This window comes from Musa acuminata, chromosome BXJ3-6 (genome assembly GCF_036884655.1).
Source record: "Musa acuminata AAA Group cultivar baxijiao chromosome BXJ3-6, Cavendish_Baxijiao_AAA, whole genome shotgun sequence".
NCBI lineage: Eukaryota > Viridiplantae > Streptophyta > Magnoliopsida > Zingiberales > Musaceae > Musa > Musa acuminata.
Window position 1 is genome coordinate 7,959,381 of NC_088354.1, and position 18,076 is coordinate 7,977,456.

An 18,076-nucleotide genomic window follows, 5' to 3' on the forward strand; every position below is an offset into this window, starting at 1 on the left:
GATGAATTCAGAGACTTATTTACATGGAAGAACTTGATCAGATCTGTATCGACCAGTTCAGTGCCAGAAATTGTATCTTGTCATTCCTAGGTCCTGGGACCTGAATGATCTGTTTTATAAGAGTATTGCTTTGATGTCTTATCTTAATTCATAAAATGAAAACTACTTTGTTGTTGCCATAGAAACTTGGATGAGGGTTGCCTTTTTGCCCATGAGCATACTGTATCTAAGTCTTCCTGATGCAGATACCATTGCTTCATTGTTCATTCCCATATCCTATATTATTATATCCAGGTTTCATTAAACAATGAGCGTATCAAATGCCTACTATTATTGCCTCTTGGACAGCCGAGGTTTGAATTTTTATGCTTATAAGTATCATTCACCATTTCAAATATTTTAATTTTCATTTAAAATATATAAAATATTTAAAATAATATAATGTTTTTTTGCATTATAATGAGATTTTAAAGAACAAATAATTAATTTACAAGGGTTAAAAAGATTAACTACGATAATGTTTAGACAAGTTTTTAGGTTTTGAAGGATGTGTGTTAAATTTAAATTTAGAAGAATAAATACGAAAACATATTTCTTTTTATGATCTGTTATCCTCTTCGACACCGCAAGCGACATTTAACGTCTTGTGGCATTCGCTTATTCTGAGAGTCCCGAAGGCCTCGGAAATCGACGGTGGATTTAATGTGCGAACCACGAAGGCAAAATCGACGGTGGATTCGATCTCGGAAGCGCGAATGTAACCCGAAATCCCCACCGATCTTTCTTGGGCTCGCACTCCAAAGGAATGCCAGATGTTAAAAGGAGGAGTTTTGCGTTTGAGATTTCGGTCGCTGGGGGTGAGGGGGCGTTGTTAGCCGCGGGAGTCAGATCGGTGTCGCCCCTTCACCCTGGAATTTCTTGGATCCGAATATGCTTCGATCCCTTCGCTGTTGTTAGCCAGACGGCGTCGCAATTGGGCCCCGTGGCTCCTACAAAGACGACGGTTCGGAATGTGGGCTTGAGTCTAGGGAGGTGTTTGGGTTGGTCATTTTACCTTCTTCTGCTCATTTCCGTGTCAGAGGAGGTATTTGTGGTCTAGAGCTTCGTAAAGATCGCATCTTGCAGAGATTTCGTGGTTCGTTGATCTACTTTTGTTCTCCTTTCTTCTTATTGATTTGTTGTTTCCCATGTAATTCTTCGAGTTTTGGACATCTTCGACGTTCTTTTTTCCGGATTCTTGGAGATTTCGTCAGGATGGTCTGATTTTGCCAGTCTTTTTTGCTTGTGATGACGGTTTCTCTGATCTGCTGAGTCCGGGCTTGTTGAGGGTTCCTTCGACTGAGTCTCTTCCTGCCGGTCATTTGTTGGCGAAACGTGAATTCTTTGTAGGTTTTATGATTTGTAACTGTGCGGAAGGTGGACATAGGGGAAGAAGATGTATGCCGTGGGGAAGATCGGCAGCTACATCTCCCGGGGGGTGTACACCGTCTCGGGCCCCTTTCATCCATTCGGAGGAGCGGTGGACATCATCGTTGTCCAGCAGCAAGATGGGAGCTACAAGTCCTCGCCGTGGTATGTCCGGTTCGGGAAGTTTCAAGGTGTCTTGAAGACAAAAGAAAAAATTGTCAGGATATCTGTTAATGGCGTTGAAGCTGGATTCAATATGTTCTTGGACCATAAAGGAGAGGCCTTCTTCCTCAGGGATGCGGAAGCTGGGGAACCAGAACCCGTCTTGTCACCACCAACTTCTGGGGATGAGACAGAGGAAAGGGTGAAGAATGGGGGATTTAAAAAGATACGGAGCTTTGATGTAGAGGGTGGACAAAAGGAGCTAGTCACCCGGGTGGATAATGGGAACGGTAAGCTTGTGACTCGAACAAGTTCAAGACGATCAGCGATCTTAGGACTTATGTTTGGACGGAAGTCGATCAAGGAAAACGGTAAGGGCGGAAATGTGGACAGGGTTAGCTCAATGGAGCGTGCAGAGATTGCAGCTGACCTCTTGGAAGTGAAGTGGTCAACCAATCTGAAGCCCAATGACCAGAGATCTGACAGTACTCAGGTAAAATCATCTGAGGATAGCGAGATTAATGTTTGTGTTGCTGATGAAGAACATGATTCTCAGACAATTTTGCCAAATGATGACTTACATGGTGATGAAAAGCTCGTTTCTCATGGTGAAGGGATGGATGATGATTTTAGGATAAGCATTTCAAGCAGAAGTTGTTCAGAAGAAGAAAGAGATAATGACCCTTCATGTCCAAGAGTCACTGAGGAAACCACAGAGACATATACATCTGAGACTGGTGATAGGGAAATCTCTGATCAAAGTAACTCTGAATTTGTCTTTAGGAACCCTATTGTCGAGCCTAACTTAGATTTTGATGCAACTTCTTGTGATGCTTTTGTTTCACATGATGAGGAAATAGGTGATGCACATAGGAACCTCATGCTTTCTGAAAAGAATTCCGAAGAGGAAACCTCCCAAGAAATGGTTGTGCAGATTTCTACCTTGGTGGTTAGTGATACAACTGATAGAAACAATTTGATCTCAGAATCGGTGACAACACAATCAGACAAGATTGATACCCAGAATCCTGGTTCAGCTGCATATTACGATGACACACAACAATTGCATACTGGAAGCTCTGTGGGTTCAACAGGAGGCATTTTTACATGTGATAGTGACAGAAATGGAATTACTTCTTCCAGCTACCATGAGACTGTTGAAAGGTCAGTTACTAGAATTAATTTTTCGGATGACAAGCCTTCTGGGCATTTGGACTTTCTTTCTATTGGGGCTGAGCAATGTGAGAATGGATTTTTGTGCGACACTAGCAACATGGTTCAAGAAGTAAATGACCTGTTAGCATCAAGTGCATCATTGAGTAAAGAAAATTCAGATTGTTGCCATGACCAGGGCTTGGAAACATCTAGAGTTAGTGAGTCTTATGTGTTTGAAAAATTGCAATGTGACTATACCAGAAATGGGGCATTTGAGGATTCAGATAACAGTGTGTTTATTACTGAATCTGTTTCCAATTTAAGCTCTGAACAATTCTCAAGTTGTATTCCCTCTTTATACAATCCACAGTTGCTAAGCTGTGAAGATGAAGTCATATCTACGGATGTTATTGCAGAGGAATCTTCTCATGACAAAGAAACTGACTTTCAGCAAATTGATCTCTTTGGGAATCACCATCAGATGAGGGAAAGAAAAGCTGCTCAAGTCACCTCTTTTCCATTTTATGTATCAAATGATCCACTTAATTCTGGTTCTTCTGCAGAATCACATAGCATTTGTGATATACCTAATTCTTGCAACTCGAGCAATGTAACTCAAGAAATAGGAAATTTTGATGTAGGTATTAATCTGAAGAGGTCCTATTCTTTTGAGGAGATTAATGTTGCTCAAGATTTTGGTATCTCTAGCCCTACAGAAGTAGCAGAATATCATGTTCCCTGCTCTGACATCTTGGAAGATGTTCAATTTCCATTTAGTGATATCGACAATTTTAATATGAAAGATATTGACGCTGAGCTATCAAACAATAACAAGGTTGTTCATGCTGAACATCAGCTGACATCCACTGCATGCTGTGATCTAGAAGAGCAAGACCTGCAAATAAAGAACCCTAAACAGCCTCTGGAGGGAATTTCTGATGTTCTAATATCTCCTTCTAGTCCAATAAGTATCCAGGGATGCAAGACAAGTTCTCGAGAACCTGAACTATCATCTAGATCATTGCCTGTTATTCGTAGTCATATTAAGGATCTCGAAGGATCAGATCTATGCTCAATGAGTTGCTCATTGGAATCAAAAACTGACATATGTAAGCTGGACATGCTTAAGAACGAAGATTCTAGCTCTTCAAGGTTGGTGGCAGAGCTTCAAACAGAAGCAATGCTAGGATATACATCTGTTGCTGCTGCTACTGCTAGCTCTGCTCAAAATGAGGAGGAACAGAAAGGCACTTTGGCAAATCCCACCGTTGGTAAATAAGTTTGCCTTAGACATTTTTGACATCATATTAACATAAATATCAAAAACAATTATCATATGGAAGGATTAGGATACATAATATGCGAAGTTCCATGTAGGCTAGTATACATCAGAAGCAAAATTTGTCAAACATGACATGATATGGTTGACTATTCATCATGATAGTGCATGATTTATTATATGGAATGATACTGTAGATAATATCATAACAGTATCCCATAGTTTTACTAAGATTGACTTTAACCAAAGTAGTCAGAGCTGGATGAATGTATTGATGATTTTGTATTGGTTGTTGCAAAAGTGTCTTTTATAGATTCTAGATCACTGCACATGATCCTGTATGTGTTTATGCTTTAAGAAATCATATATTGGGTCACTTAGGAGAGTTGTTCAGCAAAGAGCTTGCATCTATCGTTCCTACTCCAATCAAGTGTAAATGATTATCCAATTATAGCATTAAATTCAAGTATATGATCAAGTTTATGGAAAGTTATCCTAATGGTTTTTATGTTGAATGCTTCATGCAGAGTTATCCCTCTGCAAGCAATTGTTATTTGAAGGGATGGGAGCAGGTGCAGCTCGTCAAGTATTTGATGCTGAAAAGGTGAATTTGGAGCAATTTTCTGCTTTGGGTCCGTCTCTTTTGAAGAATGAAAAACTTGTTGTCAGAATTGGTGATAGATACTTTCCATGGAATGCAGCTGCACCTATTATCTTGGGAATGGTTTGTTTTGGTCAGGAAATAATATTGGAACCTCAAGGTATGATACCTGTGGATGGAGACGAGGAAAAAAATGGAGCTTCTAGAAGCATCACACCATCTCGAGGGAGTTGGCTATGGCCTTTCTTGAAAAGGTCCAAGACCATAAGCGATGCTCACGCAACCTCTAAAGGTACCAATGAGATGGATGTGGATCTGGCTTCCCAAGGGATTGGAAACATGACTCAACAAAGTGACATGCTGCAAGCCAAGAACTCTAAGAAGGTGCAGTCACTTACTCCAACATCTGACGAAATTGCTTCCTTGAATCTCAAAGAGGGCCAGAATGTGGTTACGTTTAGTTTCTCAACACCAGTGCTTGGATCACAGCAGGTTCTCCCAGTCATTGTTTCTTCTTTTATAATGTGTTCAATCTCTCTTTTTTTCATCACATTCGTCTAAATAGTACCTAATTAATCATATTGAATAGGTTGATGCAAGGATATATCTTTGGAAATGGAATACTCGGATAGTTATCTCTGATGTAGATGGAACTATCACCAGGTAAGCACTATACTAGTTCTAATTAGACATGCTTGTGTGCTGCTTTCTTTTACTGTGGCCAACTCATTCTTTGGCTACCTTGTCTCAGATAACATTCATCCTTATTTTGGGGTTGTAGCAAGCAGTGGGATGGAACAGTAGTGGGCCCTTGAATCATGTCAGATACCCTGTTTCTTGTAAATTGTTGTATATTATGGCCTACTGACATGATTTCAGGGATCCATCTCTTAGACATGGATTTGCTGATATTAATATATGAAACACTTGCTTTTTCTATGGATAAGCCATGTAACCAATGTTGATTGTCAATGGTGCATTCTGATCAACTTGTATGCTTATGAGCTGGTTAGGCTATTATCCATTCTGTTCTTAGTAGGTAAACTTTAGCTAGAGGACAGTGAACTTCTTGTTGTCCTAATTTCTGGATCTATTCGCTTTGTAAAAAAGGCTTAGCCTGCGAAGTCTTGGCCTGATCTCTGATTTGCTCATCAATATCTTCTGATGTGTGTGGAAGCTCTTTTATTCCTTTGATTGAAATTAATAGACCATGACATTAGGCTAATGGAGTCTTGCAATGTGTATACTTATTAGAGTTTAGTTGATTATACTGTCATTTATTTCTTGTTCCATTTGGTAATACTAATATTATTGACATTATGAAACAAAGCATGCTCGAGAAAGCAGGATTAGTTTCCTTTTCACTGACTTCAGAAGATTGCTTGTCTGACAGTTTCTAATCACTAATATGATAGACATTGCTAAAGATGCACAACTGAGATTTTGTATGCACAACAACAAGAAGCTATATATCCCAGCTATTTGGGGTCACCTACATGGAATTTCCTGCCATTTAGCTTTGTATCAGGCACCGTCTCTATGTATTGCATACAACATGCAGTAAAGATTAACACTTAAGTTGGAGACATGAATAATTAAAATGATTCCTTTCACGAAATCTTGTTGCTCTTGTTCTAAGATGCTTGTATGTGAAAACTTTGAGATTGCATGGTTTAAAAGTTATGACTTGTGAAATATATGTAGTTTTCAAGCTTTATAAAGTCATACTAATTCTTTCGTTATGTAATTGTTGGATGCTTATTGGGTTCTTTACTATCAAGTAAGTCATGAAGTTCATAAGTTGTACCCTGTCTGTTATGTCCTTTTCTTCTGTAGATGTTGCATGCAAGAAGTCTGTGGGATACATGTTTCATAATTTGTTGCAGCAGAATTGGTGGTGGAGAAAAATTATTTGGAGACAAAATTATTCATTCTAAAATGTTTCTTTTATCTGAATCATTGTTTATATAGCAATTGTTTATTTTTGGCGGTCAAATTTCTTTGACTAGGAGATTTTGTGGCTGATTATCTGCTTTTGCTCTATACTTTACAGATCAGATGTTCTTGGGCAGTTCATGCCTTTGGTTGGTATAGATTGGTCCCAGACTGGTGTTGCTCATTTATTTTCCGCAATCAAGGTTTAGAAAAATTTCTCAATTTACTGCATTGGGCAGTTCATGCCTTTACGTTATTCTGTCTTTAACCATACTCGAATATCAGAACTATTAGTTGTTGAAATTTTCTTCAGATATTCTGTCATTTGAATATTATGTTGGTAGAGCTAGGAGAGTTGGAGGTATTTTTGGGTCTTCGAGGAACTTGAATACCTCAAACTATATATCATAAGGTCATTAAGTCATATTAGACCACCTCATCTGTCTATTCTATTAATTATTATTTCCCTCCATAATCATGTTACTTCTTGTGTAACCTGTCATTGTTTTGGGACAATTTGTCCTGCTGTCATTTTAGCATGCGTTCAGGCCTGCAATTGACACCATAATGCACCTGTCCTGATCACATGTCCTAGACATCCCATTTTAATGGAAAGCGCACACTTGCCAGTGCATATTGGTCTTGACTGCCAGAAGCTTTCATTTATTCTGATTTGAGATAACATGATAGGGGTTGCAATACTTGTTCCAACTTGACTCTCTAGATGAGATTTTGTTTCGTGTTGAGTCTTACTAATTAGAGAAGCACCCAGTCATTAAAATTCAGTTCAAGCAGCAATATTTTCTGTGTCAAACATATATTAAGTGAATATCTCTTTTTCTTTCAGGACAATGGATATCAATTGCTATTTCTCAGTGCCCGTGCAATTTCACAGGCTCATCTGACACGACAGTTCCTTTTCAACCTTAAACAGGTGATACATGAAAAAATGGCTTTCACAGGATAAGTAATTGGTAGTTGTGGCTTGTTTGTAAGTGGCAGAGGCAGCAATGAACTCTTTGTACTTCACCTTTTGGGATCTAACCATGTCTCAATTTGCAGGATGGAAAGGCTCTGCCAGATGGTCCAGTTGTCATATCTCCTGATGGTCTCTTTCCTTCACTTTACAGAGAAGGTCTAGACTCTAGTCTTTTTTTTTAAATGGTCTCTATATGAAAAAGGCATGTGGAAACTTAGAATTATTTCGTTCCTATCATTCTCTCTTGTACAAGCAGCTTTTGCTTTGTTTGTTGGAAATTATTTGATATGCTAATTCCGATGTATCTATAATTTATGGATTTTGCTACTTTTATACCTAGGGTTGTTAGAAATGTGAATGTTCTAGGCTTTTTTATGACATGTCTGAGCAAATAACTAGGCATGTGCCATTTTGCATTCTGAAGTCTTGATGATTACATATTGTTTGATAGCTGTGGGCATTAATAGATACCAATATATTACAAAAACCAAATTTGGGGACTGTAGAATTTGTCTTAGCTTGCCTTGACCTATTGATCACTATTGGCACGTACTTACCTTTTAGTATTTAAATTATAAAAAAAAAATGTTGATACTAGAGTCAGGGAGTTCAGCATTAAGTATATAGTAACTATTATATCCTCTAGGTGATTATCAGCATTTTTTTCCCTATTTCAAATTTTCTTGAATTGCTAAGGAGATCTCTTGCTATGATGTTCGCAATAGTGAAGTTTCACTAAGAGTCTAAGATTGTTGAATATTGTTATAGAAACTATAGACATACTCCTTGTGCGGAACCTTTTTGTATTAGTTAAACTTTATTTTTATACATCATATCAGAATTTGCTACCTATAGTTGTTTTACAAGATATAATTAAGTTGCTTCATGAGAGGAATGGAGTTAATAATTTGATCTCTTATAAATGATATGAGTAATCCTGGAGTTTATTGATTGCAGTTATCAGAAGAGCCCCACATGAATTCAAGATCTCATGTCTAGAGGTCAGTCCTGTTCTCTGATGCTGTTTTTTTTTTTCTTCAAACATTTGCTTATTGTACTGTAGTTTCCTCTTATCTGATCTTCGATAGTCACATGCTACATCTGGATATGATCTCCTAATTTTCCAATACTTTGTGCTGTTTATGGAGTTCAGAAGTGTTGTATGTAACTAAGAAAATCTCGAAAAACTCTATCACAAAGTGCCCACTTTTGATTCTGTACAAGTATTATATATATCACAAATATTAAATATTTTTAAAATTTTTTTTCCTGCTAAAAAGAAAATGTTGTCCAGCTCCTAAAATGTAGGGTTTCATGCTAGATCTGGATGTGCTGCTGCTGAATTAAAGATCAATCTGTAGTTAATTTAAGTTGTTTGCTTCTCTTTCTATGGTTTATAAGCAATGACGAATCTTGGTTTGTCTATGATAAATGTATAATATATAATTACTATGTTCTGTCTTTTTTATTTTTCCCTATTTTTTTCATTGCTTGACAATCTCTTCTGCATAATTAGAGAAACTGATACAAGTCAATTCAATGGCATTCCTTTTTTAAATCTTCTAGACACGTTGAAAATTGTGTTTTGTATCCCCATCCATTATCCTCTAATTGAGAAGTTGGTACGATATCTTAGTAGAAGAATCTTGGTGCGAAGTGCTAACTATTACATTTCTTTCTTTTACCCGAAGAGAGGGTAAGTCAACCCATTGGTTGTCTATATTGTGTATTTGATTATGGTAGAATGGTTGTTCTAAAAAGATTATTAACCAAGGAAAAGATAAGGGGAAATAGATACTACATGGGTAACACAAAAATACTCCATCCAAGTTCAAGGTTTATTTAAAATTACACTTGGTTTTATATATAAAGTCTTTTAGTCACTTTACCTATTCTCATATCATTAATAGTAATTGTCATACCTCTTCTAACTATAATAACTGTACGTACCTTTAGCACATGCCAGGACCATCTTAAGCACATCTTAGTACCATCTTAAACGAGTCTCCTCTATTTTATCCTCTATCAAATCTGGACCTAATTGGTTATGAATGAGGACATATCTTTTCCTATCTTTTATAATAATTTTACACATCCATTTCAATATTCTCATCTTGATTCGTGACTACATAAACCTTTTGTATATATTATTTCGTAATATCCCAATAATCAATCCATAAAATATTATTGATCTAACAATTGTCTTATAGAACTTTTCTCTTAATTTAAAAGGTACTCAATGATTACACAGAATTCATGACATCGCTCGTCGTTCATGAGTAGCATTCTTCACAAACTTTCTGGTTTGGCCAATCTTCGGTGACTTTTGCTTGCCACTTGGTTGGTTTAAATTTGGATGAGTTTGTGTTCAATCAAAAGCTGTCTACTTTTGAGTATCACATTACATGTAAAGTACTTTCTGCAGTTATAGGTACAAAACTATTCAAATACTTTATATTATGCAGTCTTCACTAATCAAGGCATCAAATAGATGTCATGTCCCCTTGTCCTTCCTAAAATATTGCAACGGTAGGCCTGTTGTTGGATTTTGCAAATAGTTAGACACCACAAGGCGAAATTCGTACACAAAGACGTCAATTTCTCAACAGCTGATTCTGAGAAGCTCTTTGGAAACTCAAACTTATTGAGAAAACTTACCCTTTTTTTGTAGCTTCAGGACTCTTTTACTCTTTTTTTATGAAAATAGTAAATGTTGTTATTCCTTATAAAAAAAGGTGTCAATTTTTCCTTAATCTTCATAGTTCTATATATATCTATTGTTTACAGATTTTTGGTTTGTTTATTTTATCAAATCTGGATTCTGGAAGGTCTTTACTTAGAGAATGACATAGAGCCTCATATTTTTCAGGCTATTAAGGCACTTTTCCCACCTGATTGCAATCCATTCTATGCTGGCTTTGGAAACAGGGATACTGATGAGATTAGTTACCTCAAGGTTGGAATTCCTATAGGCAAGATCTTCATTATCAATCCTAAGGTACATATCCAAGTCATTCTGAGGAATGCAATAGAATTATGAGATATATGTTGAAGACTGAATTTTTTTTCATAATTGTTTGCTAATACACAGGGTCAGGTCGCAGTAAATCGCCGAGTTGATACAAGATCATATGCTTCACTCCACGAGCTAGTCAATGGAATTTTTCCACCAATGTCCTCATTAGAACAGGTCAGACCTTGCAATCATTTCAGTTTCAAGACTTTCAAAATTCAAACTCATTGCAACTTGTGAAGTTGTATAGTGCCTTATTTTAGGTATATTATCTATAACAGATGATCTTCGCCATCTGTTGTTATCAATTTACCTAGATGTTTATTTCAATATTGTATCTGATAATTATCTAATCTTCTTTAATTATTGCTCAGGAGGACTACAATTCATGGAATTTTTGGAAATTGCCTCTTCCTGAAGTAGAAATTTGAACCTCAAAACAATTTCTTTATCAGCAAGAGGACATCAATTGGCGCAAGAATGCTCACATATGCAGGAAAATTCAGGTAGATTTCTTTTGTTTTCTGATATACGATTTATGATTTATCACCATGATGATAACCAACTACCGCTAGTTACTCGAATTCTCAAACAGCAGTTAGGGTGCTAATGCACATATTTCAAGAAAGGAGAAATATCATTTTGCATTAGGAAATTAATTGAAACGAATGCTTGCATATGTTATCAGGAAAATACAGGTAGATTTCTTTTAATATCTGATTTATGATTTTATCATCGTAATGATAACCAACTAGGTCAGTTACTCGGACATGGAAGCAGTAAGGGCGCAACTACATATATTTCAGGAAAGGTGAAAAATCATTTGCATTATCAGTAGGAATATGTAGCTTATGTCTACGTAGGAATGGACTAGTATTCTGCCACCTTATGGAGACTGTGATACAAATATGGATGAAATGTTATCTGAATTTCCTGTTTTCATAAATGACGAAAATTTCCAGCCAGTCATCGGCTGGTTGTGGCAATTGCTGAAATGTGTGATCCTATGGCATTTCTTTCTTGGAGACTCCTTTTGTCCGCTCTCTAACTCCAAAAGAAGGAACTCAATTAACGTAAGCACTTTGTTGTTTCTTCCTAATACCGAACTTAGCTTATTGACCTGAACCCGTGCTCTCCCCGAAATGCAAGTATGTCGCTCGTTCTGAACCTTTCCCGTTAATCACAGATTGGCACTTCAAGCTGAAAGAAGAACAACCAGCGCCAAACTATAGCTTCAAATCACGGGCGGGCAGCATCTTGTTGATCTTGATTTTGTTTTTATTTACTCTAAAAATTCTGAACCTTTTGCAGGCCAATTACTTGTTGGTCATGGCAAATGCATATAATCCAGTGGTCGGACAATGTACATAGGGCGTGAACAAGTCAAGGATCGGGATCTTTCATACACAACAAATTTGTATACTTCTACTATAAGGTCACTCGACCAATGTCATCATTGCTTTGGATGTACTACTTCATGAGAAAAGAACAGAATTTTCGATGCATGTGACAGTTGAAGTTGATAAAATACCCTACTCTGTCTTAGATTATGCAAGTTTTCAAGGATCAGCGGTCCATCATATTGCCGCAACAAATGTTCACATGGTTCGCTATGTATAATGACAGCATTACGAACAGCATGGTTTACTTATTCATTTATTTCCTTTTCCGAGACAATGGAGTGCGTAAAATCTTTCAGTGAGAAGGCACATATGATAATGAGCAATAGAGCTTGTTAACTTGATAAGCCTCTACGCATTTTACCAAAAATGTGAACTTTGTGATGAGCTTGGTTGGGAATTAGATAAATGTATGCGGACATTGATGATCTTGCTATCTAATTATTCTGATGCTTTTATGAGACTAAAAAGCTTGGAATTTTGTACAGGGAACCAAACATTGCTCCTTCCTAAGGTGAGTTTGCCCCCTGCTCTGTTAGTGTATCATGAACAGTATTCATATCTCTTGGTGATTCATTCATAAAAGGGAGCTCAAAGCATAAAAGAAATCTTTCACTGCATTCCACACATTATTGAGATCTCTGATGGATGGGAACAATAGGATCTTTTGTTTCCTCCTCTCACCATTATTCTCTACAGGCACAAACCATATGAACCCTATCAAAATCCAACCATCGGAGACGTAGATAGATATGATCTATCAAAAGAATACCAGCATTGCTTACTAAGCCTGCGAACGACTCCTCACTCCGTCGTCACGGTCCTGCCATTCCCTGATACCTTCAGCCTCCAATGGCCGTCCCCGAACCCCAGCTCCGCCGCCTGCCGCCTCTCCTGCTCCAGCTGCTCCCTCCTCGTACCCGAAAGGCTACAGAATCGCTGCAGCCCCGCCTCCATCTGATCGTGCAGCTTCCACCACGTCCCGTGCGCTGCGTCGCTGGCGTAAACGCGCTGGTCTCCGACGTTCCAGTTGCAGTCGTAGTCCCTGTAACACATCCACGGCTTTAAGCCGAGGTAGTGTATGGCGTACAGCTCCGGTGGGTCCGCGGCCAAGAGGCGGTTCTTCATGCTCGCCTCCGCCGTCGTGTTTGACCAGAAGTTCTTCAGGAAGTTCACCCGCCGCGGCAGGCGGTGCCACCAGACGAACGCCTCGTTGAGGAACCCCTGGTCGCCGCCGTTGTACGAGATCACGTCCTCGCGGCTTGCCATCAGTGCCTTGAAGGTGCAGTGCGATGGCTCGATGACCATGATGCCGGAGTTGAAGATGACGCCATCGTTGCCGGTGGCGGAGATCTGAGGGAAGCGGAAGAGCAGGTCGAGGTTGCGGAGGACGAGGATGTCGGCGTCGATGAAGACGACCCTGTGGTAATCGGTGAGCTGCCACAGGCGGAGCTTGCTGTAGTTATACTCGTTGTAGGAGTCCTTCTGGGCGTGGGGGTTACGGATGCGGTCGATCTCGCGGAGCGTCCACCCGGCTGCGGCGAGCGCCCGGAGCTTGTCGTGGGGGATGGACTTGTCGTGGAGCAGCAGGAGGTCGCGGGTGGAGCCGGTTCGGACGATGCTGTGGGCGAGGATGATGGCGCCGCACACGTACGTATCGGAGGAGTGGAGGACGGTGGCGTAAGCCTCCCGGCGGTGAGGGCTCACCGGACCGCCGGCGAGCTTCGATGCATCGTAGACCACGTCAATTCCTGGAAATCATTGCCGATACCATCCAGATTAGATTTTTCGACTAAGACATGATTCAATCGCAAGATCTTATTATCAACAATAATCAATCAAACTATCTAACATCTTCAATTTACTAAATAAGATCTTTACATCGAATCGGCCTTTTCTGTCCTTATGCATCTCCATCAAAGCCTTGCAAGTTTACTCTTTTTCTTAGCATTGACAGGTAAGAAGAGAAAAGATAATTGAACTTTGAATGAAAGGGTTGACAGAAATAGATGGCTTCAAGGAAAAGCATGATGTTGATCCAGCTGAGATATCAACAACAGTGCAGGTTCTCCTCCACCAACCAATTGTGATGGATGCATGGACATCCTTTGCTGTGGAGGGGACAAGCTCTCATATCAGAACCTGCCAGTCTTTCTCATGCCAAAGCTCCCTATAGACATGAGGAAACATCTGTAGATCCATGCTGTTGTACCTTTTTAACTCCAAGGAAGTCCATGCATCCATAATGATGGTGGTGGGTGGTAATGATGATAGAAAGCTGGAAAAGAAGAAGAAATCATGCCGAGGAACAAGGAAAAAGAGTTGGATCATGGCAAAACTCACAGTACTCTGTCCTTCAACACGCAGGACTGAGCGAGGTGGAATGTATTTATGCCACCGACAGCAGTCTTTGTGTCCCACATGTCCATGCAAAGACTTGTATTGCTATTGCTCTGTTCTACTCATCCGAGATAAAAAAGGCTCTTATCACAGGCCTTTTCCTGTGAGAGATGTGGATGTTTTCGCTACCTAAAGCTAAGATTCCAATCAATTGATTGGCGACAAGTCTGCCCAATGCACAACTAATTCAGAAGGTTTATAGTGGTCATAATATTATTAGATGTAACCATAGAACTTTTGATCTCATTCTCTTTCTCTGGAACTATATGTTAGATCCAACTTTTGACTGGATTAATGCTAATGGGATCTATCAGGATATCTATCACTAGATGTTAGATCTAACTTTTGACTGGATTAATGCTAATGGGATCTATCAGTATAGCTTAGATTTTTTCCTGTCAATCAATTTATGCTTTTATGACAACCAGTCGTTCCTACTAGAAGACATTTACTGTGTATGATTTAAAGATCTATATAGCCGATCTTTAAATTGGCAACTAAATCGATCATTTATCTTCTTCTTGAAAGATTTTAGAGATCAAAAGATCAAATTCTTTGAAACTTCATCTCTATTATATGGTAAATCTGTGACTGTCATGAAGAAAGAAGGCATAACAGTGACGGAGCAAAAGGTCGAGCAGCTGGGCGCACCTTTTCCCCACAGTGGCAAGGCCAGATTGCAAGAGCCGACCGGCAGCGCCACCTTCTGCTCCAGCCGCCGCGCCTCCGCCTCGTACAGCCACCACTTGCCTTCCCTCACCACCATCTCGTCGCACGGGAACAGCTCCATCATCGGCCGGCACGCGCTCAGGAGCACCACCTTCACCGCACCCCGCGCGTCCCTCCTCCCCCTACGCGCCGCCGTGGTCGCCGCCACCAGGTGGACCTGCAACCTGGACACGTCGCGAGACCACCCGGCGGTCCCCGACCGCCGGCACGGAAGCTTGGCCACCACCACGTCCACATTGCCGTACAAGGAAAAATCGGGCATGGGGAGCTCGGGGCACGACGGGCCCTCGTTCTCCTCCTCCTCGTCGATCCACTCGGGGAACAGGTCCTCCCACTTCAAGTTCTCGGACACCCGCTCGAAGTCGACCGTCGTCGTCCTCCCACCGACCAGTCCCCACTCGACCGCCTCGTCCTCCACAATGTTCACCAAACCAAGCTTCGCGTTGCCGTGCAGCGTTCTGAGGAAGCCGGGAACCGTCTCCATGGCCGTTCGGTTCTCCCTCGCAGCCTTCCTCTGAACCAGCACTCCTTCCACCTGCAAAATCCCAACGTTGAGCTCTTCAAACACAACGATACCACCAGCCGCAACCACGTTTGAGCTGGTTTCTATACGCACAGCAGCAGTACTCACCTTACCTTCTTCACGCGGCAATCGCGCAAGGAACAGCGGACGATCTCGGCGGCGGCGTTCTGTTCGTAGACCGACGAGGGCTGTAGGAGGAGGAGGAGGATGTAGGAAAGAAAGAAGAGGCTGAGGAAGGCGAGATTGATCTTGATGACGAGAGCTTTGGATGCAACGGTCTTCATCATTCCACTCCCTAAGCCCATACTACTACTACTCATCGCCGCTTCTTCTTAGCCTCGTCCGACCTTTGAGTACTTATTAAGTTCTTGGCTTCTCTCTTTAATGTGAACTCATTCCTGCTTGCAAGCTAAGAAGCTTTTGCTTGTCCAGCTCCATGTTCAGTAGTTCTAACTACACAGTGGTTGGGATGTAGAGAGATAGAGAGAGAGAGAGAGAGAGAGGGACGGGAATATGAGGTGGGGAAGAGGTAATCAGAGAGACCCACGTGTATCTCAGATGACTGTTTGGCTACCACAACGAAAGGTAGGGGAAACAGAGAGAGCTTCATTCACGGTTAGTACATCTTCCATTTTCTAGAGAAATATTTTTCTTTACAGGGTTTAGGATTCTGATGTCGGAAAGTAAATCTATCCTCCCATCATCAAATATCATGAGAAGCATCAACTCGAACATGAGATTTATCACTTACTACGAAATCAAAACATAAGAATTCGATACAAAATATTCCAACACTCGCAACAATCAATATATACAAGGAGAAAGTATGCATAATTCTTATAACTGGGAAGGAAACTTCACATGTAAAAGTTACTCTGAGATCCATTGGCAATTAATCATTGCATGAGCCATGAGTCCCTCTACCTGGCAGCCAATAATTCTGGAACTGTAGGGTTGTGAAGCCACTCTCATTTCAGACAAATGGAACAATCAATATACAAGCAACTGCTCATTTGCAAATGGAAAGAAACTTTTGGAGTCATTATTGCCATCTTTCACTGACCAATAAAAAAAGAAAAAACCCATCATAAAAAAAGTGAGAAACAAGTCATGCATGTCTCTTAAATAACAGCAAAATTTTCTTTTCCATGGGCCCTTGTGGTACAACTGTGAATATTATTTTCTCTAAAGCTGATGGGCAATTAGCAACTTCATTTTCTGATTGCTTTCATAGAACAAGGGAACACAATCAACTCAATTCTGACCCCCCTAATGGAGATTGTTTTGCAGGGGATTGTCTTTCTGCACAGCAGAGCTTCATACTCCATTAGGCTAAATCAATGAAATCATTTTTGTTGACATAAGACTATTTAGATGCAATAGCTTTTATTTTCTTATATATATATATATATTTATATATATATACATATAAATTTCAGAGAAATTCATAAGGCCAGATGCTCAGTATTTATTTTTACAAATTTTTCCCTTATTATTATTTTCTGGGTGGAAGATGATTCAATTAATGTTAGTGTTGCTTGGCTCCAGCAGTATTGGAAGAGTAGTGAAACATCTCCCCTTACAATTGCTAGAAACTAAGGCTGTAAGCTATAACTATGATAGGTATTAGATGGACAGGTGAATTGATGTAAATTTTGAGACAAGTAAATCTACATTATATATTTCTTTGAGGTTTAATCTTTTATTTCATGTAGATATACAAATGAGATGAAAAGTGGGAGTATTATGGACACCTTTCTGGAGACCCTCCATAACTTTTTGTATACAGGTGTTATGTATAATTTTGATGATGATTTAATAGTTCGACCTAAATTTAAAGTGGTTGAAATATGTGATATGATTCATTTGAAAGTAACTGGGCACCTGAGAGAAGCAAACATCTGAAAGTTTCATGCTATCTAACTTCAGTTGATCTCAATCAAAACAATCACATGTTACACAGCTTGATCTGCTGACTCAACAACTATATGGTCAACACTTTGAAAGAATGGAACACCAGGAAGAACTGAAAGTGAGCCTTTTGTTGTTTCTGTAATTTAAATCTTCCAAGCAATCATGGTGATCATTTGGTCAGTGACTGGAAACCAGGGACTCGGAAGGTGGCCATACATGCACCAAAGATTGATGTGGAAGCACATGAAGCCAATGCTGAGCTGAGAGGTGAGGGTTGATGCATCAAGCACTTCATCTTCCAAGAAAATGAGTGAGATGTGAGGTATGCTGTCATGGCTTGCCCCCCCCACCCCTTCTCCCTCCTTCAAAGTTGCCTTTTGTTACCTACACTTTGTTCTTTTATGGAGGATTTGGACATGGCAACCAACCCCAGTAGGTAAAGACTTCTGTGGAGAGGAGGAGACTGAATTGTCTTTGAAATCTATTTATCTCTATGTTTCAGATGTTGTCAAGATCTGCTTAGTCAAAGTAAAGGTCTAAGAAAACTTCATGATATTGTGCCGAGTAAAAGGATTTGTA

The 18,076-nt window shown here is 39.8% G+C and overlaps 2 protein-coding genes across 11 annotated transcripts; one reads left to right on the forward strand and one right to left on the reverse strand.

Annotated features, from left to right (window-relative positions):
• Nucleotides 1–807: 807 nt before the first annotated feature.
• Nucleotides 808–12,208, forward strand: LOC135582790 (phosphatidate phosphatase PAH2-like). 9 transcript variants are annotated; one of them, XM_065157199.1, is made up of 13 exons: nt 808–1,135; nt 1,390–3,995; nt 4,531–5,096; nt 5,194–5,267; nt 6,658–6,742; nt 7,387–7,473; nt 7,602–7,674; nt 8,476–8,519; nt 10,388–10,516; nt 10,610–10,708; nt 10,906–11,037; nt 11,287–11,604; nt 11,718–12,208. In XM_065157199.1, exons 2-11 carry the CDS (start codon nt 1,436–1,438, stop codon nt 10,960–10,962), a joined length of 3,774 nt encoding a protein of 1,257 aa, XP_065013271.1. In that variant the 5' UTR covers nt 808–1,135; nt 1,390–1,435; the 3' UTR covers nt 10,963–11,037; nt 11,287–11,604; nt 11,718–12,208. The 9 variants fall into 9 exon arrangements, with proteins under 9 accessions (XP_065013271.1, XP_065013275.1, XP_065013270.1 ...); XM_065157203.1 differs by lacking the exon at nt 11,287–11,604 and having other exon boundaries at nt 4,531–4,607; nt 4,743–5,096; XM_065157202.1 differs by lacking the exon at nt 11,287–11,604 and having other exon boundaries at nt 997–1,135; nt 4,531–4,607; nt 4,743–5,096; nt 11,843–12,081.
• A 322-nt stretch (nt 12,209–12,530) lies between these two features.
• On the reverse strand, nt 12,531–16,040 carry LOC135641650 (UDP-glucuronate:xylan alpha-glucuronosyltransferase 2-like). Of its 2 annotated transcripts, none has more exons than XM_065157206.1 (3): nt 15,697–16,040; nt 14,983–15,595; nt 12,531–13,682 (listed from the first exon to the last, which is right to left on the reverse strand). In XM_065157206.1, the coding sequence occupies exons 1-3, from the start codon at nt 15,901–15,903 to the stop codon at nt 12,736–12,738; spliced, it is 1,767 nt and encodes a 588-aa protein (XP_065013278.1). In that variant the 5' UTR covers nt 15,904–16,040; the 3' UTR covers nt 12,531–12,735. The 2 variants fall into 2 exon arrangements, with proteins under 2 accessions (XP_065013278.1, XP_065013280.1); XM_065157208.1 differs by having other exon boundaries at nt 15,692–15,821.
• Nucleotides 16,041–18,076: the final 2,036 nt, after the last annotated feature.